Genomic DNA, 27,804 nt, shown 5'->3' on the forward strand with positions numbered 1-27,804 from the left:
CAGTCACAAACAAGAAAATTCATACCAGGTTTGTTTATAATAGGAAGAAACTCATAACAGCCAAAATGTGCCCCAAACAGAAGAATAGCCAAAAAAATTATCTATTCATCAGAATTACAAAAATATCAATGAATGAGCCACAGTCAATCAAATCAAATGGAATAATCTCAGAAATACGTGTAGCCTGACACTAACATTGTAATGAATGAATGAATGAGCAAGCAAGCATTTGGTATGGTGCCAATTACATAAAAATCAAAAGTATATAAAACTAAAATATATGCGTATTTATTTAACAAAAAAAAGACTGATATAACTGACCTCTACCACTGAAACCAATATTATATGCTAATTAACTGCATTTAAATTAAAAAAAAAAACCTAAAAAATAAAATGTACTGCTAACTACGACGAATGTTTTGAAAAACGTGTGGCAGTCATTGATTTGAATTTCTTTTTCAAATTTTTAAAGATGACAAATAGCCTTCACGGGCACCTCAGTGGCTCAGTTGCTTAAGTGTCTGACTCCTGATTTTGGCTCAAGTCATGATCTCAGGATCATGAGATCAAGCCCTGTGTTAGGATCTGTGCTCACTAGAGAGTCTTACCTGAGCTTCTCTCTCTCCCTCTCCATCTTTCCCTCTCTGCCTTCTCTCTCTCAAAAATAAATCTTTTAAAAAAGAAAGAAAGATTACACATAAACTTTTTGGATGTTTCTAGGCACTTGTCTGATTTTTTTTTTTCCTGTAGGTTGACATGCCAGCCATGGATTCCTTTTGGTTCTCTGCCACAGGAAAGAAATTTTCACTATTTTCAGATGACATGAGACTATACAGAGAGAACCCTAAAGACTCTACCAAATAACTACTAGAAATGCTCAATGAATTCAGTCAAGTTTCAGGATACAAAATTAATATACAGAGATCTGCTGCATTTGTATACACTCCTAATGAAGTTGTAGAAAGAGAAATTAAGAAAACAATCCTGTTTACAATTATACCAAAAAGTTTAAAACATCTAGCAATAAACTTAACCAAGGAAGTGAAAAGCCTGTACTCTGAAAGCTATCCAACACTGGTGAATGAAACTGAAGATGACAGAAACAAATCCGTGAGCAAATTCCATGTTCATCAACGAGGAGAACCAATATTAAAACATCCATACTACCTAAAGGAACCTACAGTTTTAATGTAATTCCTATCAAAACATCAAGAGCAGTTCTTCACTCAACCAGAACAAAGAATCCTAAAATGTGTATGGAACACAAAGGACCCTGAATGGCCAAAGCAATCCTGAAAAAAGAAGAACTGGAGGTATCACAATTCCAGAGTCTGAGATATACTACAATGCTGTAGTAATCAAAACAATATGGCCTGGCACAAAAATGAACACACAGATCAATGGAACACAACAGATAGTCCAGAAATAACCCCATTCGTGTATGGTCAATTCATCCATGACAAAGTAGACAGGAATACACAATGGGGAAAAGATTTGTCTCTTCAACAAATTGTGTCGGAAAAACGGACACCCACCCACAAAACAATGACACCGGACCACTTCCTTACACCATGCACAAAAATAGGCTCAAAATGGATTAAAGACCTACATGTGAAACCTGAAACCATAAAATTCCTAAAAGTATATAGGCAGTAATGTCTTTGATATCAGTCATGGAAACATTTTTCTAGATAGGTCTCCTCTGGCAAGGGACACAAAAGCAAAAAGACAACATACTGAATGCAAGAAGATGTTTACAAATGATGTGTCTGATAAGATGTTAATATCCAAAATTTATAAAGAACTTATACAATGCCACACCAAAAAAAAAAAAAAAAAAAAGAAAGAAAAAAACCAAAACCCAAATGATTCAATTGAAAAATAAGCAGAGGACACGAATAGACATTTCACTATAAAGAAATACAGATGGGCAACTGACACATGAAGAGATGCTTACTTTCACTAATCACGGGGGAAATTCAAATCAAAATAGCAATGAGATAGCATCTCCCACATGTCAAAATGGGTAGAAGAAAAAACATAAGAAATAACAAGTATTGCTGAAGACTGGAGAAAAAGGTACCCTCATGCGCTGTTGGAGGGAATGCAAACTGGTGCAGCCACCGTGGAAAACAAGATGTGGGTTCCTCACAAAATTTATAAATACCACAGGATCCAGTAATTCCACAGCTGGGCATTTATCTACCCAAGGTAAACGTAAACGCTAATTTGAGAAAAGAGATACACCGCTACATTAACTGAGGCATTATTACCACAGCTGAGATATGAAAGCAACCCAAGTGTCTATGAATACATTAGTGGATAAAGAAGATGTAGTATATATTCAAAAGAATATTACTCAGCCATAAAAAAGTATGAGATCTTGCCATTTGCAACAACAGGAATGGATATAGAAGATATAAGGCTAAATGAAAGAAGTCAGTCAGAGAAAGACAAATAACATGATTTCACTCACATCCGGAATTTAATAAACAAAGAAAAAAAGACGAATCAAAACAGACTCTTAAATACAGAAAACAAACTGATGGTTGGCAGAGGAGAAGTGGGTGGGGGGATGGGTGAAAAAGATGAAGGGGATTAACTGATGGTGATGAGCACAGAATCATGTATACAGTGGTTGAATCATATTGCACACCTGACACTAATATAACACTGTCTGTTACTTATACATGAATAAGAAAATTTTTTTAAAGAATAGCACCACAACAGATTTGTTGATTTCATCATCTTGGAATGAAGAATGAAGGGGGGTTAAACAGACGGGTGAATGAACCACGAGAGACTACGGACTCTGGGAAACAAACTGAGGGTTTCAGAGGGGAGGGGGGTGGGGGATTGGGATAGGCCGGTGATCGGTATTAAGGAGAGCACTCATTGCATGCATGGTGCACTGGGTGTTATACGCAAATAATGAACCATGGAACATTACATCAAAAACTAAGGATATACTGTATGGTGACTAACATAACATAATAAAAAATTATTATAAAAATTGTGACATTTGATAGAAATGATTTATCAATACCTTTATGAGGCTTTAGTCAAAAATATATTCTATCAAATATGTATAATAAGTTTTATATTTGTGTTGACTGAAAAAAAAGAAAATTGAAGGTCTGAACGTCAATCAAAGTCTTTTATCAGCCTCATCATTCAATTTATTTCTGTATTTTGTTTGGTTCCACAGAAATGGAGTCATACAATTAAATACTTTAAAGTAGTAAAAAAAAAAAAGAAAGAAAGAAAATGTGATATACTAAGTTTCTGAAATCATTAATAAATTGGAAAAATGGGGGTATTGTCATAAAATTGCTCCTATCCAGATACATAATAGAGTAACTATAGCAGGTCTGTGCAGTATAAGCCATTATTTCTTCCCCCAAATGATTATGCCCTCTTGCATCTTCTTCAGCAAGTTACCTCAATTTCATATGCAAAAGTTCTCCATTTATGAATTCAAATGTGCAAACCTTAAAATTGCATACATAGGATATATACCTCTCTTAAAATTCAATGAACTGGGGGGATAGTCTCATGTCTAAAATATACGTATATTTACTACATACATACAAATAAAATATCAAATGAAATACACTATGATGAAATGAAATCATACTGATACAGATACATTCTTTTTTTAAATGACTAGTCAATGTGGGAAGAAATTTTCACCTGTGTGGGAAAAGTTAGTATTAACCTGCAACAACAAATGCTGAAGTCACAGAAAGCTGCATTCTCCTTAGAAGATTTATCTTCTTTCTTACAACAAGCCACAGAAAGGAGCCTTGACAGTATGCCTGATGAATGTAAAACTTAGGAAGATATGTGAATATGTGAATTAGAAAATAAGCAAAACAGAAGAATGAATAAATTGGAAATGGATGAATCAGTAGACCCAAGCATCATTTTTAACATATTAAAAAATACCATCATTTTTCCTTCTGAAACACATTCATAAACTCTTAGTACAATCTTCTCCATATTTAGAAACTGTCTTGATAATTTCTTTTGAAAGATTTATTTTCTTATTTTAGAGAGAGAGAGAGAGAGAACACAAGCTGGGGGAGTGGTAAAAGGAGAGAGGGGGTGAAAGAGAGAAGCAGACTCCCCCTGAGTAGGGAGCCCAACACAGGGCTCAATCCCAGGACCCCGAGATCATGACCTGAGCTGAAATCAAGTCAGACGCTTAACTCACCGAGCCACCCAACACAACCCCGCCACCCCGACCCCAAACTGGGCTTTTCAGGGCAAGTTTTCTCCTAGATTTCAAGCTCCACATCCTGTGTCTGAGCTCTCCAAGCTTTACTTGGGATCTATTGAAGGTCTTTTTTTTTTTTTTTTTTAATCGTCCCTGTACTTTTTTGGCCTTCAGGTCTGATTCAGACTCTTGCTGAAGGATCTGTGCAGCCTTTGGTCTAATTCCTGTTTGGAATGGGACTGCTCCTAATGGAACTGGGCTAGACCTCAATTTGAGTCCCTTTAAAAGCAGACCTTTCCAGTGGGATCTGTGTCAGTTGGAATTGTGTAGGCTTTGGTCCTATTCCCCCTTTGCAACTGCACTCTTCCCTTTGGGACTGTGCCTGTTGGAACTGCACTAGCCTTCAGTCTCTGGTCTGTTTGCGACTGAATTGTTCTGAAACTGGGCTGGCCTTTGGTCTGATTCCTTCTGGAATCGGGATGGCCCTGAAACACTTCTAAGAAATGGGATCCCAGTCATCAAAATGCTTTGACAGCACTATGCCCACAGGACAGTTATATGTTTAAAAACTACAATACATGTACACACATGTGCGTGCACACGCACACACACACAATATTGCTCAGCCATGAAAAAATGAAATTTTACCACTTGCAATAACATGGATGGAACTAGAGGGTCTTATGCTAAGCAAAATAAATCAGAGAAAGAATTATCATATGATTTCATTCATATGTGGAATTTAAGAAACAAAACAGAGGATCATGGAGAAAGGAGGAAAAAATAAAGTAAGACAAAATCAGAGAGGGACACAAACCACAAGAGACTCTTAACTATAGGAAACAAATTGAGGGTTGCTGGAGGGGAGATGGATGGGGGCATGGGATAACTTGGTGAAGGGCATTAAGGAGGGCATGGGATGTAATGAGCACGGGGTGTTATATGCAACTGATGAATCACTGAACTCTACCTCTGAAACTAATAATACACTATATATTAATTGAATTTAAATATAAGAAAATTCATTTTAAAAGGAAATTAAATTTAAAAATAAAAATAGATGAGAGAAGCCATATGATAATTGTCTTTCTCTGCTTGACTTATTTCACTTAGCATTATCTCCTCCAGTGCCTCATCTATGGAACATAAGAACTAGAAAGATCGGTAGGAGAAGAAAGGGATAAAGAAAGGGGGGGGTAATTGGAAGGGGGAATGAACCATGAGAGACTATGTACTCTGAGAAACAAACTGAGGGCTTCAGAGGTGAGGGGGGCGGGGAATGGGATAGACTGGTGATGGGTAGTAAGGAGGGCACGTATTGCATGGTGCACTGGGTGTTATACACAACTGATGAATCATCGAACTTTACATGTGGGATGTACTGTATGTTGACTAACATAATATAATAAAAAATATTATTATAAAAATATAAATAAAATAAAAATAAATAAAAACAATGGTCCCTCTGCATACACATTACAAATAAATGGACTGACTTAACCAGAAATAATTTAGAACTTCAATGGCCATGATGGGGAACTTTCAATCATTAATGTCCTCAAAGCTGAACTGGACAACCATGGTTCTAAAATGGGACACCTATTTCAATCATATTTTGAAGCTTCTAAATGCTAAGAATTGAAAATTGCATCTAGCCAAATACAATTTATAAACTAAATGAGCCAACCATACAATTAGACAAAACAGAGCTTCTGAGTCCTGTTCCTCCCCTCCCCCACCTTCTTTGCCTATAGAAGGGAGGCAACAACCTTGTGCTCAGGCCACACCTCAGGCCCCACATCTGGCACCTTCTCCCTCAGTTCTCTCAGGCAACCTCTCATCTCCTCTGCTCCCACCCTCTTATCCTTTTACTGAACCTTCCTTTTCCTCTGAAGCTCCCTCTGCTCCCTCCTCTCCCAACCTGTTGAAACCTGCCCCTTTGAATCTAAGTGTTCTGAGGATTGAAAAAGACCCCACATTTCCAAGTTTCCTTTTTTTTTTTTTTTTGACTACAGTTGACACACAATATTACATTAGTTTCAGGTGTACAACTTAGTGATTTTATAACTTTATATATTAGGCTATGTTCACCACAAGTACAGCTACCGTCTATCCCATTACATCCCTACGAACCATCATTAACTGTATTCCTTATGCTCTGCTTTTTATTCCCGTGACTTACTCATTTCATTACTGGAGGCCTATATCTCCCTCTCCCCTTCACCCATTTTGCCCACCACATGATAGTGAGTGTGCTGTGGGCTCTCCTTTGTTACAATATGTAGATGATTGGCATCTCTGCTCCCCTCCTCTCACCTCTTCACAGGAAGACAGCATCCACCTGGGAAAACTTTTGGCCTTAAAAGGGACATACAGTCTCCAAAGAAAAACTGCAGTTTGCTCAAACTCAGCTTAGGTATTTAGGTCACCTGATCTCAGAACAAGGACGACATCTGGATCAGGCAGACTCAAGGCATCCTCAATTTCTCACGACCTAAAACTAAGCACCAATGACCAGGCTTACTGTCGACAATGGATTCCAAATCTCTCATAAGGCTCAGCCGCTATATGCTTTACTAAAAACTGACAAACCTAACACAATTATTCAGAAAGAGGGGGATGGCCTAGCCTTTGAAACCTTAAACAAAAGTCTACCAACAGCCCCTGACCTCGGACCTCCTAATGATCAACTTCCCTTTTTCCTCTGTGTAACAGGGAAGGAATGCCCTTGGTGTGCTCACCCCAAAACACAGGGACCACCATCACCCCATAAGGTATTAGAGTCAACAGGTAGATGCTATGCCTGGGGGATGCCCCCCTGCCTCAGAGCCATTGCTGCCACTGCCCTCTGGGATAAGGCCACTGAAGAATTCATCACACCATCCCCTTTAACCATCCTTGCACCCCATGTACTAGAAGCCCTTCTGAACTCTCCTCACACTCAACATTTTCCAGACAGTCACCTCACCTCCTATGAAATACTCCTGGTTACCACTCCTCACATAACTCTTTCTGGTTCCAAAAGCCTCAACCCAGCCACCCTTCTCCCCTCCTTCACAGATGAAACCCCCCCACAGCCACTTCACACCGACAGGTCACCTGTTGACTCCCTGTGACAATTTTCAGCAAATTGCTCTAACCAAAGCACAGTTTTCATGCTTTCCTGATGGTTCTTACTTAGAGGAGGAAAATGATAAATATCTCGCCAGCTAAGCTACCACAACTCCCTTTGAGGACACTGAGGCAGCACCTTTCCCTCTGGCTACTTCAGCCCAGCAGGATGAGTTCTGTGTCCTTAAGGCAGCTTCTATTGTAGCCGAGGGCAGCAATGCAAACATGTAAGCTGATACTCGGTATGTGCTTTGGATAGCTAGCTCATGGTTTTGGAATATTATGGAAGCAATGTGATTTCCTTACTACAATGGGAATGAGATTTAAAAAATGGCTGTAGGTCTAAAATTCATCAGATGCTATGCTTTCGCCTGCAGATCTAGCTATTATAAAGGTCCTAGGGATATTCTGCACTTGATTGCCTGGACACCAAAGGAAACCACCCTGCTGATATTTCTGCCCAAAAAAGCTGCTCAAAAGGACACCGAGAGCCAGACCTCTGTCATGTTCTGAAGGGATGTCGACCAATTGACAATTGGGAAAACTTGACCAGACATGCCCAACAACTGGCTCAGAAAAGGAGAAACAATGTTGGGAATCTAATGACTGTTTGATAAAAAGAGAGAATTCTGGCTTGGGTCAAATAACAATCTGGCCCTCCCCAAGATTCTAAAATTCCCACCCCTGACAACTGTACAAACATTAAACCATTGGTCTACTGACAAACTGATAGTGTTGATGAACCAGTATTCGTGGGGAAATGCTAAGAAGACTGCAGAAAGTGCCAACCTTCCTTTCCCACTTGTCCAAAATACGATCCTGGAAAACAAATCCATACCTCCCCTGGGCATTTTAGACTGCTCAATGAACCATTTGAGATTTGGCAAGTAGATTTCATGCAACTTCCTCATCTCATGGAAGTAAGTATGTGTTAGTCAATGTGCCTATGTTTTCTCACTGGACCAAAGCTTCCCCTTGTAGAAAGGCCAATGTTTTGTGTGGTTAAAATCTTGTTAGAAAAAAATCATCCCTCCCAGGGAAGCCCTCTTGAACTACACAGTGACCAGAAAACCCATTCTACCGTGCAGGCGTTTCACCGAGTTTGTGATGTTTGGCCAGTTTTACAACACTTACATTGTACATTACTATCCTCTAACCTCACAACTGGTCCAACACCATAACAGCAATACTGGGGACTCAACTGGCAGAGAATTTCCAACGACCTAGGCCAAACGCATTTCCATTACTTCTTCTAAATCTCAAGGCCATCCCCTTTGGAGCTCAGACTCCCAACCTTGGAGATAATCACTGGACATCCATGCATTTGACCATTGCCCCCTTTGACCCGGAGTTGGGAAAAGGGGATATATTTCAATACTGCAAAGATCTAGTTGCTTCTATTGAAACGAACCATGTTGTAGCAGAGCAATCTTTTCACAGTCCACTCCCAGGGGACAATTATCTTGACCACCACATATACAAGCTGGAGATTCTCTCTCTTCGGAAAGACACCTCCGCAGAGATTCTCTTCAACCCCCCACCTTGAGAGGCCCTTATTGGATACTGCTAACCAAACCTTGTGCTGCCAAATCCCAGGGAATGGGCTCTTGGGTCCACGGGACACATTTAAAGAAGGCACCAGACCCTGACTGGACCTGGACACCATCTGGTCACGAGAACATAAATACTTCCCAAATTGAAAGAGAAAACATCTGGGGAGGCAGCTTTCCCCCACATGTCCGGACCAGGCCTGCATTCCTTTTCTCACTGTTGCTCCTCCTACCTCTTTTGTGCAAGGAACATGCCTTTTTCTGCATTTCCCAGTCTCTTGCAAAAGGAGGAAACCTCTTTGGAGTATGACCTTTCCAGAAATAGCCTCATTTTTATCTTGTGAGCATTTCTAGAGTTTTAGAAGTTTCAGAATTCAAAAGCCTTTCTTTTACCTAAACTATTAACTGCATTCTGATTCTAATCCAAAATGCATGGTTTCTGAATTTACAACATATGAGACCATTATAGATAACAGAGAATTCTAAACAATTCTTTTGAAATAACAATACTGTTTTTAAATGTTTCACAAGCATTCCTATTGTTGCAAAAAGTTCTCTAATGCTTAATGTTCTTCAGCGTATCTAGTTTCCCAAATGTTCTCGGTGATTTCATTCAGTGCATTCTCGCAGTATTTCACTATTTTTGCTCCCAGCCACTTGAGGAAGACATTTTCAGCAGACACACAGTACTCCGGGTTTGCCTTCATAGGGAGAAACCTTTCTTCCTTCAGTCTAAACAAATGCCAATAAAAACTTTCAGTTGGCTAAAGATCTAGGGTCCCGGTTTAGAACCTACATATGGTTTGGAATTGTCATCTTGCTTTTGATTCTGTACTTGCTGTCTCTCAATCCGTTGTAGAAACAGTGTCCCCAGTGAGGTGATGCTGGCTCACTGGTCTCAATCTTGAGCAGATACAGACTTTTCACATGGGAGGTACATGAGAGTTTCTCCCTTCTAACCCTTCCGGTTCCTCAATGTCACTTGAGTAGTTTACAACTGTGATGCACATTTCCTCCAACATGAGACATGCCAACCAGAAAAGGCTTTGCTGGCACTGAAACACAAAGCCACTAAATACAAAGAACTTGACTGCTGATCAGAAATTCTTTCAAGGACACGTGGGTGGCAGTTAAATGTCTGCCTTCGGCTCAGGTCATGATCCCAGGGTCCTGGGATCGAGTCCCACATTGGGCTCCTTGCTCAGGGGGGGCCTGTTTGTTCCGCTGCCTCTCTCTCTCTCTCATACACACACACACATAAATAAATAAAATCCTAAAAAGAAAAAAATTCTTCCAAGGAAACTTCTTTTTATGTAAATTACAATTAGTTCACACCCACTGGTATAGTCACTTCAGGTGTAACGTAGTGATTCAACACGTCTAGGCAACACCTGGTGCTCATCCCCAGAGCATGACTTAATCCCCATCACCTATTTAACCCATCCCCCCAAACATCTCTCCTCTGATTACCAACAGGTTGTTCTCTATAGTAAAAAGGCTGTTTTCTTGGTTTGCTTCTTTTCTGCTTGCACATTTTTAAAAATAAATTCCACAAATGAGTAAAATCATATCGTATTTGTCTTTCTCTGACTTATTTTCCTCATCGAGAGAAATCTTGATCAGAAGGGGTAAATTTGAAGTCCTAATGGGAAATGTCACAAAACACAGGAGGTTTTGGCAGGGGGAGCTCAGACACACTACCACTCTGAATAAACTGGGGACCCAATAGGAAGACGTGGACTTGACCTCGCACGTGAATACTCCACTATTCCAGCTACAGGAACTCTATTCTCATCTCTCCATCCCCTCCCCCCAGCCCCCACCTCCCAACAGGACTCAACCATGAGAAGCCACATGATTTGAACTACCAGATGCCTCCAATGGACTTCTGGTTCCTAACAGCCTTCTAAACTGCCCCCTTTTTGCCTGAAAACAGTGAGCCTCTCTGATGCTCCCTGATGTGCCTAAGGTTTAGTCACTGCTTCTCTGTCCTACATTCACTTCTTTCCTTCTCAACAAACCCCATTTGCTGATAAATCCGAGAGTTTCTACCTTTAATGTTACAAACTGGACGGCACTTTGTTTTTACCTGGGCCTCTGGTTCCCGCAGAAATCGGAGAGTGGGACCCCAGCTCATTCTTCTAGAAGGTCCTGAGAGTCAGCAGTTAGTGCATTCAAGTCCCAACTGAAAGCAGCTCCTGTTCCTCTGAGTTTGGCTCAGGATTTCTCCCCAGAAACAAGCCTGCATCTGTAACAAGCCAACCACAGCATCTCTGATGTGGCGTCGCGGGACCCCTCAAGCCACGGATCCCTGAGTAAAACAGGTCTGTTCAAATACCCGCAGGGAAAATGAGGACTGAACCAGGGGAACAGCCCCCAACATGCAAGCGACTGTGCTGCTCACTTACCAGCATGTCCTGGGAAGCCGCCCAGAGCCGCCCCCTCAGCACTCAGCCAACAAGGCAGCTTCTTCCTCTACCTCGGGAGGCGACAAGTTGCTGCAAAGCCCCCAGGGTCTTCCCGGGGTGGCGGCAGAACCTGCTGGTAACGCAGCTCTGGCTCTTTGAGGGGAGCTGGGTCTCCTGTTCGCAGCACAAGCCTTTCCTGCCCTGAGACGCCCTTGGTCAGATAACTGCCAGGGCGCGCCCTCTACCCAATGGCCTTTGCTGCTCCCGCAGAGAAAGCGCCCCCTCTAGTTGGAGGTGCACTGGCGCCCTCTGCCGGCTGCCCTGGGAATCCCTACAATGCTCAAAGCCATGGCGGCTCCCCTGAAGGCACTGAAAGTGCTTCTGGTCCTGCCAAGCCTGTTCCCTAGACTGGGGCAGGGCTTTGTGACAGCGCCTCAGACACAAAGATAATCTTTTCCTTCTCCTTTCTGTGTGAGTGAAGAATGAAACCGACTTTGTCGATGTAATTACATGATTTGTAGTGCTTGCACCACTCCCCTCAGAAATAGACTACAGATTTACATAATGCAAAGTAACTGATAGTTGTGTTTACCCACCAAAATATTCGTAGTAAATAAAACATTGACACCCATTACACTATTTTAATTTTTCTTTCCTTCTTCTTCCTCTTAAGAAAAGAATAATTTCCGGTCAGGTCAGGATATATGAGATTCCATTTATACAAGACATCATCTAGCACCATCATGATCTTGATTGTGAGAGTTTATTTTCGACTTTGCCAATCAAGTGTCTGGTGACACATAGATGACAGGGTCAAAATGCAAACCTAGAGGGTGCTACACATGCGTCATGTATTTACTGCATGTTTCCTTAGATAATATTTTCAATGAAAAGTGCTTTAGAGATGGCAGATGGATGAAATCATTTCCATCGATCTGGTAAGGAACCCATTTTACCTTCAAATACTAATTGCCATCTCTTCACAACCAGAAGAAGGCTTGGTGAAGTATGACACTTCTGCTTGGATGTAAGAGAAGGCTGCGGGGTTTGAAACCATCCATCTACCATCCTGCATCAGGATCCACAGTGGACATGAGGATAGCAATTCCCTATCCTGCTGCACACTGCTAGCTCCAGAAGGAGAATATGGTCCTTATTCTCGAATACTTTTGGTTGAGATCAGCAACGGATCTGTGCCAGTTCCAGGCTGCAGGACCTGCAGCCTGGTTTTGGAACATGAGCAAAGCCCCTCTGATACAGGAGGAATGCAGCAGGGATGGGGCGGGGAGGGAGATATCTCAAGGTCACCTCCCCACAGCGTAGGCTCTAGAGACTACCTGCCAAAGAGCAGCATGCTCTCCTTCAAGGCACCTCTCTCCCTGACAGATCCTGTGGCTGGCCCCCACATCCCCAGGCAGAATGACAGGTACTCATCTTCCCAAGCGAAATGGCCTCTGGAAGGAGGTTGGAGTCAAAGAATTCTGATGCCCATGATTCCTGCCTTTTCTTCCCCCAACACTCAGAGCCCCTCCTCCCTGGCCCATGGTTCCCCCTCCACACACCAGAACCACCTCCCACCTTTCCTCCTTGCAATTCTTCTTTGTCCCTTCTTAGCTCTACCCCTATTGCCCTCTGATTCTTCCTCTTCCTCTCTCAGAATCCTGGTGGTGCTATACTCTCTGGGTGTTGTCGAGGAGTCCCTTGAGACAGAAGCTTATGAACTTTATGACTTAAAATTAACAAGCATCATGGAAATTCCACACAGATCAATCATGAGAATCAGCTTGGCATTTTTCCATTTATGTGCATAATTTAAACCCTAGAGACAGCTAGTGATGTGACAGAGACAGGTCTGTGATTCATCAGTCTTATATAATACCCAGTGCTCATTACATCACATGCCCTCCTTAATGTCCATCACCCAGTTACCCCATCCCTCTACCCTCCTCCCCTCCAGCAGTGCTCAGGTTGTTTCCTATGATTAAGAGTCTTGTACGGTTTGTCTCCCTCTCTGGTTTTGTCTTGTTTTATTTTTTCCTCTCTTCCCCGATGATCCATCTTGTTTCTTAAATTCCACATATCAGTGAGATCATATGATAATTGTCTTTCTCTGATTAACTTATTTCACTTAGAATAATACACTCTAGTTCTATCCACATCATTGTGAATGGCAAGATTCTTTTTTTTTTGATAGCTAAGTAATATTCCAGTGTGTGTGTGTGTGTGTGTGTGTGTGTGCGCGCGCGCGCGCGCACACGCATATGCCATACCTTCCTAATCCATTCATCTGTTGATGGATATCTGGGCTCTTTACATAGTTGGCTATTGTGGACATTGCTGTTATAAACATTGGGGTACAGGTGCCCCTTCAGATCACTACATTTGCATCTTTGGGGCAAATACCCAGTAGTTCAATTGCGAGGTTGTAGGATACCTCTATTTGTAACTTTTTGAAGAACCTCCATACTGTTTTCCAGAGTGGCTGCACCAGCTTACACTCCCACCAACAGTGTAAGAGGGTTCCCCTATCTCCTCATTCTAACTAACATTTGTCATTTTCTGACTTGTTAATTTTAGCCATTCTGACTTGTGTGAGGTCGTATTGCTTTGTGGGTTTGATTTGTATTTCCCTGATGCCAAGTGATGTGGAGTTTTTTTTTTCCATGTGTCTGTTGGACATTTGGGTATCTTCTTTGGAGGAATGTCTGTTCATGTCTTCTGCCCATTTCTTGATTTCTCTTGTGTGTTGTGTTTGGTAAGTTCTTTATAGATTTTGGAGACTAGCTCTTTATCTGATACATCATTTGCAAATATCTTCTCCCATTCTGTTGGCTGTCTTTTGGTTTAGTTGACTGTTTGCTTTCCTGTGCAAAAGCTTTTTCTCTCAATGAAGTCCTAATAGTTCATTCTTGCCTTTGTTTCCCTGCCTTTGGAAATGTGTCTAGCAAGAAACTGCTGTGTCCTAGGTCACAGAGGTTACTGCCTTTGTTCTCCTCTAGGATTTTGATGGATTCCTGTCACACATTGAGGTCTTTCATCCGTTTTGAGTCTATTTTTGTGTATGGTATAAGGAAATGGTCCGCTTTCATTCTTCTGCATGTGGCTGTCCAATTTTCCCAACACTATTTGTTGAAGAGACTGTCTTTTTCCATTAGATATTCTTTCCTGCTTTGTCAAAGATTAGTTGACCATAGACTTGAGGGTCGATTTCTGGGTTTGCTATTCTGTTCCATTGATCTATGTCTGTTTTTGTGCTATTACTATACTGTCTTGATGACTACAGCTTTCTTATAGACCTTGAAGTCCGGAATTGTGATGCCACCAGTTTTGGTTTTCTCTTTCAATATCCTTTGGCTATTCAGGGTCTTTTCTTGTTCCATACAAATTTTAGGATTATTTGTTCCAGCTCTGTGAAAAAAGTTGATGGTATTTGATAGAGATTGCATCGACTGTTTTAGATTGCTTTAGGCAACATTTTAACAATATCTGTTCTTCCAATCCATGTGCATGGTATGTTTTTCCATTTCTTTGTGTCTTTCTCAATTTTTTTCATGAATGTTCTACAGTTTTCTGAGGAGATCCTTTGCCTCTCTCATTAGGTATATTCCTAGGTATCTTACGGTTTGGGGTGCAATTGTAAATGGGATTGACTCCTTAATTTCTCTTTCTTCTGTCTCGTTGTTAGTGTATAGAAATGCAACTGATTTTTGTACATTGATTTTATTCTCTGCCACATTGCTGAATTCCTGTATGAGTTCTAGCAATTTTTGGGTGGAGTCTTTTGGGTTTTCCACATAGAGTATCATGTCATTTGGAGAGAGTGAGTATGATCTCTTCTTTGCTAATTCAGATGCCTTTATTTCTCTTTGTTATCTTATTGCTGAGGCTAGGACTTCCAGTACTATATTGAACGGCAGTGGTGATAGTGGACATCCCTGCCATGTTCCTGACCTTAGGGGACAAGCTCTCAGTTTTTCCCCATTGAGAATGATATTTGCTATGGGCTTTTCATACATGGCTTTTATGAAACTGAGATATGTTTTGTCTATCCCTACACTGTGAAGTTTTAATCAAGAAAGGATGCTGTACCTGTCAAATGCTATTTCTGTATCTATCGAGAGGATCATATAGTTCTTGTCCTTCCTTGTATTAATGTGTATCCCATTGATTGATTTGTGCAGGTTGAACCACCCTTGCAGCCCAGGAATAAATTCCACTTGGTCGTGGTGAATAATCCTTTTAATGGACTGTTGGATCCTATTGGCTAGTATTTTGGTGAGAATTTTTGTATCTATGTTCATCATGGGTATTGGTCTGTAATTCTCCTTCTTGGTGCAGTCTCTGGTTTTGGGATCGAGGTAATGCTGGCCTCATAGAAAGACTTTGGAAGTGTTCCTTCCATTTCTATTTTTTGAAACAGCTTCAGAAGAATAGGTAATAATTCTTCTTTAAATGTTTGGTAGAATTCCCCTGGGAAGCCATCTGGCCCTGGGCTCTTTTGTTTGTTGGGAGATTTGTGATCACTGCTTCAATTTCCTCGCTGGTGGTTATGGGTCTGTTCAGATTTTCTACTTCTTCCTGGTTCAGTTTTGGTAGTTTAAATGTCTCTAGGGATGCATCTTCCAGATTGCCTAATTTGTTGGCGTATAGTTGCTCATAGTATGTTCTTATAATTTTTTAGTATTTCTTTGGTGCTGATTGTGATATCTCCTCTTTCATTCATGATTTTATTTATTTGGGTCCTTTCTCTTTTCTTTTTGATAAGTCTGGGCAGGGGTTTATCAATCTTATTAATTCTTTCAAAGAACCAGCTCCTAGTTTCACTGATCTGTTCTACTGTTATTTTGGTTTTCTATTTCCTTGATCGTTGCCTTAATCCTTATTATTTCTCTTCTTATGCTGGGTTTAGGCTTTATTTGCTGTTCTTTTTCCAGCTCCTTTAGGTGTGAGGTTAGGTTGTGTACTTGAGACCTTTCTTGTTTATTGAGAATGGCTTGTATTGCTATATGCTTCCCTCTTAGGACCACCTTTGCTGCGCCCCAAAGGTTTTGAACAGTTGTGTTTTCATTTACATTTGTTTCCGTGAATTTTTTTTCTTTAATTTCCTGGTTCATTTTTTTTATTATTATTATTATGTTCAGCAGCAGTATCTACAATAGCCAAGCTGTGGAAGGAGTCGAGATGTCCTTCAACAGATGAATGGATAAAGAAGATGTGCTTCATATATGCAATGGAATATTAATCAGCCAGCAGAAAGGATAAATAACCACCATTTGCACTGACATGGATGGAACTGCAGGGTATTATGCTAAGTGAAATAAATCAGGGAGAGAAAGACAACTATCTTATGGTTTCACTCCTTTGTGGAACATAAGGAACCACACAAAGGACCACAGGGGAAAGGAGAGAAAACTGAGTGGGAGGAAATCAGAGACGGAGACAAACCATGAGAGACTCTGGACTCTGGGGACCCATTCATTCTTTAGTAGAATGCTCTTTTGCCTTCACATATTTGAGTTCTTTCCAAGTTTCCTCTGGTAATTGAGTTCCAGTTTCAAAGCAGTGTGGTCCAAAAATACACAGGGAATGATCCCTATCTTTTGGTACCAGTTGAGACCTGATTTGTGACCCAGGATGTGATCTATTCTGGAGAATGTTCCCTGTGCACTCGAGAAGAATGTGTATTCTGTTGCTTTAGGATGGAATGTTCTGAATATTTATGTGAGGTCCATGTGGTCCAGTGTGTTATTCAAAGCCCTTAGTTTCCTTGTTGATCTTCTGCTTAGATGATCTCTTCATTGCAGTGAGTGAGGAGTTAAATACCCTACTATTATTGTATTATCGATGTGTTTTCTTAATTTTGTTATTAATTGGCTTATATTATTGGCTGCTCCCATATTCAGGGCATAAATATTTACAATTGTTAGATCATCTTGTGGGATAGGCACTTTAATTATGATAAGTGTCCTTCCTCATCTCTTATTACAGTCTTTGGTTTAAAATCTAATTTGTCTGATATAAGGATTGGTACCTCAGCTTTCTTTTGATGTCCATTAGCATGATAAATGGTTCTCCACCTCCTCACTTTCAATCTGTAGGTTTCCTTGGGTCTAAAATGAGTCTCTTGCAGAAAGCATTATGATGGGTCTTGCCTTTTTATCCAATCTGATAGCCTGGTGACTTTTGATTGGGGCATTTAGCCCACTTACATTCAGAGTATCCATTGAAAGATATTAATTTACTGCCATTGTATTATCTGTAGAGTGACTGTTACTTTATATTGTCTCTGTTCCTTTTTGGTCTATGTTACTTTTGGGCTCCTTGCTTAGAGGATTTCTTTTAGTATTTCTTATAGGGCTGGTTTGGGATCACAGGTTCTTTTAGTTTCCATTTGGCCTGGAAGCTATTTATCACCCCTTCTAATTTGAATGACATCCTAGCTGGTTAAGGTATTCTTGGCTACATATTTTTCTCATTGAGTACCCTGAATATATCATGCCAGTCCTGACTGGCCTGCCAGGTCTCTGTGGATAGGTCTGCTGCCAGTGTCATGTTTCTACCATTGTAGGTTAAGGACCTCTTGTCCCAAGCTGCTTGCAGGATTTTCTCTTTGTCTCTGAGAATTGCAAGTTTCACTATTACATGTCCAAGTGTTGACCTATTTTTTATTGATTATGAGGGGGGGGGTCTCTGTGCCTCCCAGATTTTGATGCCTGTTTCCTTCCCCTGATTAAGGAAGTTCTCTGCTATAATTTGTTCCAATATACCTTTTTTTATAACAATTTTTATATTATTTTAGTCACCATACAGTACATCCCTAGTTTTTGATGTAAAGTTCCATGATTCATTACTTGCATATAACACCCAGCGCACCATGCAATACATGCCCTCCTTAATACCCATCACCAGCCTATCCCATTCCCCCACCCCCCTCCCCTCAGAAGCCCTCAGTTTGTTTCTCAGAGTCCATAGTCTCTCATGGTTCATTCCCCCTTCTGTTTATCCCCCCTTTCTTCTTCCCTTTCTTCTCTTATCTATCTTCCTACTTCTTATGTTCCATAAATGAGTGAAACCATATGATAATTGTCTTTCCAATATGCCTTCTGCCCCCCCTCTCTCACTTTCCTCTTCTTCTGGGATCCCAGTTATTCTAATTTTGTTTTGCTTTATGGTATCACTTATCTCTTGAATTCTCCCCTCGTGATTCATAGTTGTTTCTCTCTCTGTCTTCCTCAGCTTTTTAATTCTCCATCATTTGGTCTTCTATGTCACTAATTCTCTCTTCTGACTCATTATCCTAGCAGTTAGAGCCTCCATTTTTAATTGCACCTCATTAATAGCCTTTTTGATTTCCAGTTGGATTTTAGTTTTTTATTTCTCCAGAAGGGATTCTCTACTGTCTTCTATGCTTTTTTCAAGCCCAGCTAGTGTCTTTATAATCAGTATTCTGAACTCTAGTTCCAACATCTTACTTATGTCCATACTGATTAGGGGCCTGATAATCAGTACCGCCTCATGTTCTCATTCTTGAGGTGAGTTTTTCTGTCTTGTCATTCTGTCCAGAGATGAATAGATGAACAAGAGAATAAAATACTAAAATGGCAACAATGACCCCAGAGAAATATATAATGAAAAGATCGAAAGAGACCTGAATCCAAAGGAAAAAAAAAAAAGGAAAGAAAAAGAAAAGAAGAATATAATCAGACAGGTGAGCAGAATAGAGCAATACACTGGATTCCGTGTTTATTTTGCTCAGTTTGTTAGAAGAAACTGCATCTCAAAATTGTGAAGAAAGAAAAACATATATATACAAAAATAAAATTAAATACATTGAAAGGATAGAATATAACTTTAAAGTTGAAAATTTTAGAAAGACATTAACAAAACAAGACACAAATACAAAAAAAGGAAGAAGAAAAAAACAACAACAAAGAGAATATGATCAGACAGATGTATAGAGCAGAGCCATACACTAAATTTTGGGTGTATTTTGGTCTGTTAGAAGAAACTGCATCCCAAAATTGTAAAGAAAGAAAAACCTATATATATAGAAAAATAAGATTAAATACAATGAAGGGTCAGAATGTAACTGTAAAAATGAAAGTTGAAAACGATTTTTAAAAAAGAATTGATAAGTCTTGATTGAAAAAGGAAAGAAAAAATTGAAAAAAATTAAAGTTGAAAGACTAAGGAATCATTTGGAAAAAGCTATGAATTCTATGTGCTATATTCCCCTAGTTGCTGGAGTTTTATAGTTCCCATTGATCAGTAAACTTGGTCTTGGCTGGATGTTCTTGCTGAACGTCTGGGGTGTGATGCCTGTTGCATTGATTCTCAAGTGTATTTGCCCCAGGCAGAATTGTACCACCCTTGCCAGGGGGCCAGGCTACGTAATCTGGTCTGGTTTGCTCTCTGTGGCTTTTGTTCCTTGAAGGCTTTCCGCGAAGCTTTAGAGGATGAGAACGAAAATGGTGCCCTGCCAATCTCCAGCCCTGGAGCCCAAAGCTCAGGGTCCCACTCCTCAGTGCACCCTCAGAGAAAAGCAGTCAATCACTCCTGTCTCCCTGGTCTCCTGCAGTACTCCAACGTCACCCAGACTACTGACCGAGGGTTTCTATCTCAGGTACATGACCAATTTCGAGTCTCCAAACACTGCAAACTCCTGCGGGCATTCCTGTGCCACTCCTCCTAGGAGAGGAAGGGGGTTTCACTGGTTCTGCCACTTGTTGGGCCTCTGCTCAAACATGTCCAAACATGCTGCGGTTTGAGGTTTATGACAACCCCAAACTGAGAGCTCACTCCTGGGCTCACTGTTTGCCTCCAGCTTCCCTGCTTCGATGCCTGGGAACTCTACGGCATTCAGGCACCCCCAATCTTCCTGTGACCCCGAGCATCCTGAGACCACGCTGTCCCTGCTTAGCCACCTGAGTGACATCCCTCACTGGAGCAGAATTCTCAAAGTTCTGATTTTGTGCTACAGTACTATAGGTTTGCCTGTAGCCAGCTTATGGTGGCTCCCTCCCCCCTCCGTTTATCTTCCCATGTATCACCTCAGATTCACCTCTCTGCACCTCCTACCTTGCAGAATGTGATTGCTTTTCTATTTGTAGTGTAGCGGCTATTATTTTCTTAGATCTCCAGTTGAGTTCACAGGTGTTCAGAATGATTTGATAGCTATCTAGCTGAATTCCTGGGGCCAGACGAAATTAAGGTCTCCTACTTCTCCACATCTCGGACTCGTCCTGTGAACACCATAAATCTTTCTATCCGAAGATGAATTCCCAGGACAGCAGGAGGTCTATTTTAATGACATATATTCACTATCATTTTCATTCAGTTCAGACTTATTTTTCCTTTGAGATTTCCTTTTATACTTTTGTTCAAATGGCTACTATTCGTTTCCAAACATATTGGAAATTTTACATATCATTTCTTCATCGATCAAGCACATTTGCAATTATGATCAAAGAACATCCCTTGTGGTTTGTTTCTTCTGAAATATGTTGAGACTGGCTTTATGTCCAAACTCTGATCTAATTACATAAACATACATTGTGTCTTAAAAATAATGAATCTCCTTTATCTATTAGGTAAAATAACCTATAGATTTCTGTGTATAAATGTATCTATTACTATATATACATTTCTATATCTGTATCTATATTTATATTTCATTTTATATGTATTTAGAATATTTATATTACTTTTATTTATTTTTGAACTTATATTTTATCTTATCTAATATCTAATGTATATTATATATGCTATTTTATGTACTTATTTTCTATATACTTCTATATGATATGTTATTCTACATGATTATGTATCTATTTCTACATTCAGATGGTTTACTGTCCAAATCTTCTGCATCCTGACAAGTCTGGGGCTGCTTATTATCAGCTGCTGAGAGAGGGCTGTAGAAACTTGCAACTCAGAGGATTTTATTTTTCTTGCAGTTTTTTTTAAGATTTTATTTATTTATTTGAGAGAGAGCACAGAGAGAGAAGGAGAGAGAGCATGAGTGGGGAGAGGGGCAGAGTGAGAGGGAGAAGCAGACTCCCGATGAGCAGGGAGCTAGATATGGGGCTCAATCCCAGGTTCCTGGGATCATGACCTGAGCTGAAGGCAGATGCTTAACCGAGCCACCAGCCGCCCCTCTACTTGCAGTCTTGTCAAACATTCCTTTACATGTTTGGCATCCATGTAATCAAGATCCACAGTTTTAGTTTCCTGGGTGAATTACAGATTTTATCATTTTGTAGCAACTTTCTTTATATCTAATAATGGTTTTTGCCTTATGTATATTTTACCTGATATTACTATAACCAGAGCAGTTTTTCTTTGATTGGCGTTTGCATGATTTATTGTTTTTCCAGTGCCTTATTTTCAAAATGTCCATGACCTTATGTGTTAGATGAGTATCATGTCAAAAGCTTATAGTTGTTGGTTGGTTCATTTAGCAAGTTGTGGATTTTTATCTGGATCTTTTTGTCCATTCTCATTCAATGGGACCTTTTTCTCTTCAACTTTACATTCACCATCTCATGATGTGTGTTCTATTTGTCCACATTTCTCTATTTTTTCTTCTCTTTTTAAAATCTGTTACTATCTAATATTGTGCCTTTCACTTTGATCCTGCCCCATGAGCCACATGGAAATAGTCTAATTTCAGTATAAGTGGTGTTAAGTTCACTGTGGTTCCCACAGTCCCTACCTTTTACCCCAACATTATTTCACCCAAAGACCTTAGCATCTACTGATAACTGGTGGCTGAATTGTTTCAATGATGTCTTTTTTAAAGATGATTTCTTATTTCCATTTTCTAGTTCTATCTTTATTTCTGAGCAATCTTTTGTAACGATCTTTCTCTTCTCTCCAATCCCAATTTTTAAAGGTTTTCTTAAGTAGTACGCTAGACTCATGGATATCATGTAGTGTTGGGAAAGTATTCCTGCCATGATTCGTTTTGATGTGCAGGTTGTCTTGATTTGGTCAGTGGCGACCCTTCCAAGCTGGTTCCTGTGTCCTTTTCACATGTCCCATTTGCTGATGAAGACGTCCTCATTCTCTGGCACAGTCAGAAGTTCAGGCTCAGAAACCTGGAGCCTGAGAAAGGATACACATCTGCTCGATACAAAAATCTCTCTGTCTACATCAGAGTCCAGTAACTTTAAGGACCAAATGGAAAGGTCTTATAAATGTTTTGGTTGATAAGTAACCTCATCAGAGGTGGAGTAAGAAGCCACTGGCCTGGGGTCAATGCTAAGGCTTCCCCCAAGACAAGCACTCTGAATCTACTCTTTCCTGGGTTGGCCTCCTTTTATTATGTTTTCTCTTCTCCATGCAGAATATTTTGAGTTCTATTAGGATTTAAATACCCCTTTGCTCCCTTAACCAAAAAGGATCAAGTGGCATGTAGCTCTACAGAGGCTTATAGGGTCTGGAGTAGAAGGGAAGGCTCTCCCTTGGTTGGAATCTTAGCTCCCTCAGTCACTAGCTGTGCGCCTGTCTCTGAGCCTCAACATGCTCATCTCCAAAATGGGGATGGCAAAGAGATTTTTCTAGTGTGGAGCACTACTGCCTGAGAACAGAATGTTTGACAAAGATCTTTAAAGCACACCTGACATAAAGCACTCAATAAACATGACATCCTATTACTTACCTTTCCTTTCCTCTCATTTTTTTTAGTTACTGGCTTTATATCTGGACCATCTTTTGGGGCAAGGCCTAACCACCAACTGTGTCTCCTGACCTCCATCCTCCCCAAAATACACTGATGCTCTTACCAGTGCCTGGAAAAGCCTGGAGTTCAACATATTTTTGTTGAATTCCATTACTTCTTTGCTATAGATCAATATCCAGGCAATCCAGGACTCAAGACTGGGCCCATTCCTCTTGCAGTCCCAGGACTTAAGTAAAGGCAGAGCAGGACCTTCATTCATACTCATATCCCCTCCTACTAATCAGAGGGGATCAGGAGAGATGGAGGACCTAAGGAAACTCTGACACCTGAAGATTGGGAGTCTGGAGCTAAGACAGATTTTGGGAAACCCTGGGGAACAGAAAAGGAGGAAGTTATAGAGAAAGTGGCAACAGGGAAGGTGGGATTGGATGAGGGTGAATCTAGGACTGGAGACAAAGATAAGGACTGGGGATGTGTCTAGAGTGGGCATATAACCAAGAATTACCCTTATGGACAAAACAGGGGTCAAAGAAGAACCTTCAAAGAATAAGACATAATATTTGAACTCAATAATAGTGCTACTGATAATGATACTACAACAAATGTCTTCTTCCAGCCTGAGCATTCCATTTTGTGTGGCAAGCTGAATAATCTCACTATTATTATTTTAAAAGGTAGATTCTCTCTTAGGGCACAGAGGGACAATACCCACAATTCTTGGCGGCACCAGGAGTTATGAGTGGTTGGGTCCCACAGAAACTGACTCTAATACAAGAATATGAGGATAAATATTCTCTGGAAGGGTCTTCGGGAAGCAATGACAGGAGCTAAGAAGTGAAGAAGGAGTGGAGCCAACACACAAGACAGGGTGTTAGACTACAGGTCACTGCTGTGGGCAACCCTGTCTCCATCCCCTGGGAACGTCCAGGAGACTGTGCAGAATGGCCCTGAGTCATCCTGCCCCTGTGTGAAAAGACCTGCATGGGATGAGTGCTTTTCTCATGGACCCTAATTACCTGGCAGAAGAGCTCACTTCCACAGTCAAAGAAGCCAAGGAAGCCAATGGACACCCTCAGGCATAGAGCTGCAGGCAACTGCAGTAGGCAGCCACTGTGTGTACAAGATGGGGAGTGCCAGTGAAGACAGCAGGGCACCAATCCTCTCCTCACATGTATATATTCAACATCATGACCCAGGTGACCTGAAACATTGAGAAATTAGTGTAGTACTCCACATCATAAGGAAAATGACTGGTTGCTTACTTTTATTATCACTTACAGTCCCAACATGGATACTTCTTAAATAACAAATAAGACTTCTGTCCCACGACTACCCCAACCCTACTATTTCAGTCTAGAAGTTTCAATTCAAGCAACTTTTCTAATAAGCACTCTTCAAAATTTGCCAGGTACAAAGACATACACCTTTAACAAGGGATGGAGGACTACTTTGGGGGTATATCTTGTGCCAAGAACAGTGAACACTTTCCTCTTCCGGGAAAAATTCCCATTCCTTAGAGTCTCAGAAGGCATGGGATCTGAAGCCTAAGCGTGCTCACTATCCTTGAAATCGGTGTTACCAAGCACAGTTTTCTAACCTTAACAGCAAGTGATAATATGCTGCAGTAGTGACGAAATAAAAATCTAATCATGTACTCGCCTATAGAGATTAACAATTAGCCATGTGTCTTGAAATCAACTATACATAGATTTTTCTGAGAGACAGGAGATAGTTAAGTGTGAGTGGTGGGGAGGGCTAGAGGGAGAGGTAGAATCTTAAGCAGGCTCCATGCTCAGTGTGGAGCCCGATGTTGGACTCAGTCTCACGACCCTGAGATCATGACGTGAGCCAAAATCAAGAGTCCGATGCTTAAACAATCGAGCTACCCAGGCACCCCTAAGTCAACTATCTTTTATCCCCTCTGATAATCCCTCTATAGCCCTTGTTGGTATTATTCTTTCTATTTTTATAATCATGATTTTTCTCTCCAAGAATATTAATTAGCCACTGGAATGGTAGGCACCAACTTTATAGGGCACCAAGTGATGACACATTCATTCTAAATTACAAAACTACTTATCATAGAATACAAATATTACATATGTTTTATCTTAACATAAACTATGTAAAATAGATCTTTCTGTGATTTCTATATTGTGTATTATACAGTTTCTGTAACATAAATGCTATTATTTAAATAAAGCAACAGAACAGAATATGTGTCAATTAGTAGTAAGTAATGATGGGACTGATTATGCAATGTTATGTGTTAAAAACTAAAACAATGATTACTAATAAACTTTTCATTTTATAATAGGTTCAGATTTACCAAAAATATCAAATAGAAAAGACAGTATTGAGCATTTCCATATACTTAACAGAGTTTGCTAACTTTTTTCTTTTCTTTTAATTCCAGTACAGTTAACATACAGTATTATATTCATTTCAGGTAATCAATAGAGTGATTCAACACTGCCATGCGTTATCCAGTGCTCATCAGGACAAGTACACTCCTTAATCCCCATCACCTATTTCACCCATCCTCCCAACCATCTCTCTTCTCTTGTTCTCTATAGTTAAGAGTCTGGATGAAAGACCTCGATGTAGACAGGAATTCCTCAAATCCTAGAGGAGAACACAGGCAGCAACCCCTTTGACCTCAGCCACAGCAACTACTTGCTAGACACATCTCCAAAGGCAAGAGAAACAAAAGCAAAAATGAACTATTGGGACTTCATCAAGATCAAAAGCTTCTGCACAGCAAAGCAAACAGTCAACACAACTAAAAGGCAACCTACAGAATGGGAGAAGATATTTGCAAATGACATATCAGGTAAAGGGCCAAGATCTAAGATCTATAAAGAACTTAACAAACTCAACACCCAAAAAGCAAATAATCCAGTCAAAGTGTGGGCAGAAGACACGAACAGACATTTCTCCAAGGAAGACATCCAAATGGCCAACAGACACATGAAAAAATGCTCCACATCACTTGGCATCAGGGAAATACAAATCAAAACCACAATGAGATACCACATTACACCAGTCAGAATGGCTAAAATTAACAAGACAGGAAACAACAAATGTTGGCGAGGATGCAGAGAAAGGGGAACCCTCTTACACTGTTGGTAGAATGCAAGCTGGTGCAGCCACTCCAGAAACCAGTACGGAAGTTCCTCAGTGAGTTGAAAATAGAGCTATCCTATGACCCAGCAATTACACTACTCAGTTTTTACCCCAAAGATGCAAATGTAGTGATCTGAGGGGGTACCTGCACCCCTGTTCACAGCAGCAATGTCCACAATAGCCAAACTATGGAAAGAACCTAAATGTCCATTGACAGATGAATGGATAAAGAAGATGTGGTATACATATACAATGGATAATTACTCAGCCCTAGAAAGGAATGAAATCTTGCCATTTGCAATGACATGAACAGAGCTAAAGAGCAGAATGCTAAGCAAAATAAGTCAGAGCGAGAAAAATAACAGATGATTTCACTCATGTGGAACTTAAGAAATAAAACAAATGAGCAGTCTACTGAATATTCACATCGCACCAACTGCTACAACTTCACGACTAATATCCAAAACTGATAGAGTGTTAACTAAAATCTATAGTTTTATTCAGATTTGGTTAGGTTTTAACCTTTTCTGTTCCAGGCTCATCCCAGCTGGCACATCACATTCAGTCATTCTATCTCCTTTGGGTCCCCTTGGCCATGACAGTTCTCAGACTTTCCATATTTTCCATCATTTGAAAAGTTTCGAGGAGTACAGTTCATGTACTTTGTAGAAGGATCCTCAGTTGGTTTATGTCTAATGTTTTTCCCAAATGACTAGACTGCAGTTCTGGGTTTGCAGGCGGGAGATCACAGAGACAAAACATTCTTATCACTTCACATCAAGGACGTTTACTCTCAAGATGGCTTGTCACTCTTGATGTTTATCTTTGATCACCTAGGTGACAGGGTGTGTTGGCCAGGTTTCTTCTCTGTCCACAAAGTATGTTTCCTCTGGTGAAATCGCTATATGCACAACTCAAAGAGTGGCAAATAATGTATCACCTCTGTAAGACCTCGGTATCTACATAACACAAATATTTTCTGCATAGAAAATATTGCCTCATTTATGGACTCATTTTTTTGGTAAATCTAAACCTATTTTGAATTAAAAGTTTATGAATGGTAACTGTTATTTTTTCTAACACATGTGATTGCATAATTAATTCTACTAGGACTACTAATAACTGACAATTATTCTTATTGTTCTCACAGTTGTTTTACTTAAATAACAGCATGCATGTCAGAGAAAACTGAATACACCATAATATATAATTCACAGAGATCTATATCACATTTTATATTAAGATAATAACATATATTTAACATTATATTGTGTAGTATGTAAATATGTGGTTTTCTGATCTTGAAGGAGTGCCATAGATTAGCTCTGCATAAAGCAGGTCATCCTAGATCATGGGCAATGTTCGGATTTTAGAGGATGTGATATTTCACCCCATGGCTGACCATGTTCAAAAAATGTATGTATAGCCAGGTGATTCATTGTGGCTGGCTCAGTTGTTGTAAGGACCTTTGTTTATATCTTCTTCCCATTCATCCTCTTTAGCAGCAATAGAACAATTAAATATTTCAAATTTAAAAAGACATTCAAAGACTGAAAGAATGTAAAGTGAGTTCAATGAGTTTCAGGCTAAAGGAAAAAGATGTGACCATGAGGTGGCAGTAACATGCAACAATCTTTCTTTGGGTACTGACAGGTTTCCAAGAGGGGAGGTCCATCACAATATTAATCCTTCCAATATTGGGGACAC

The 27,804-nt window shown here is 40.2% G+C and overlaps 1 protein-coding gene across 4 annotated transcripts in view; it reads right to left on the reverse strand.

The window, feature by feature from the left end:
• Positions 1 to 27,804, reverse strand: part of LOC123775570 (uncharacterized) — an 85,001-nt gene that overhangs the window by 54,639 nt on the left and 2,558 nt on the right. For 2 of the 4 annotated variants that reach the window (XR_015726212.1, XR_015726208.1), the window contains exon 2: positions 10,970 to 24,172. Coding sequence is in view for 1 of the 4 variants with exons in the window: in XM_087865751.1 (XP_087721877.1) it covers positions 10,970 to 11,017 (48 nt within the window). In the remaining 3 variants the exon portion in view is untranslated. Of the gene's footprint in view, positions 1 to 10,969; positions 24,173 to 27,804 lie in introns of those variants that run through there. The other 2 variants (XR_015726211.1, XM_087865751.1) reach the window with 2 other exon arrangements.

This window comes from Ursus americanus, chromosome 2 (genome assembly GCF_024610735.1).
Source record: "Ursus americanus isolate L20-20 chromosome 2, mUrsAme1.1.p, whole genome shotgun sequence".
NCBI lineage: Eukaryota > Metazoa > Chordata > Mammalia > Carnivora > Ursidae > Ursus > Ursus americanus.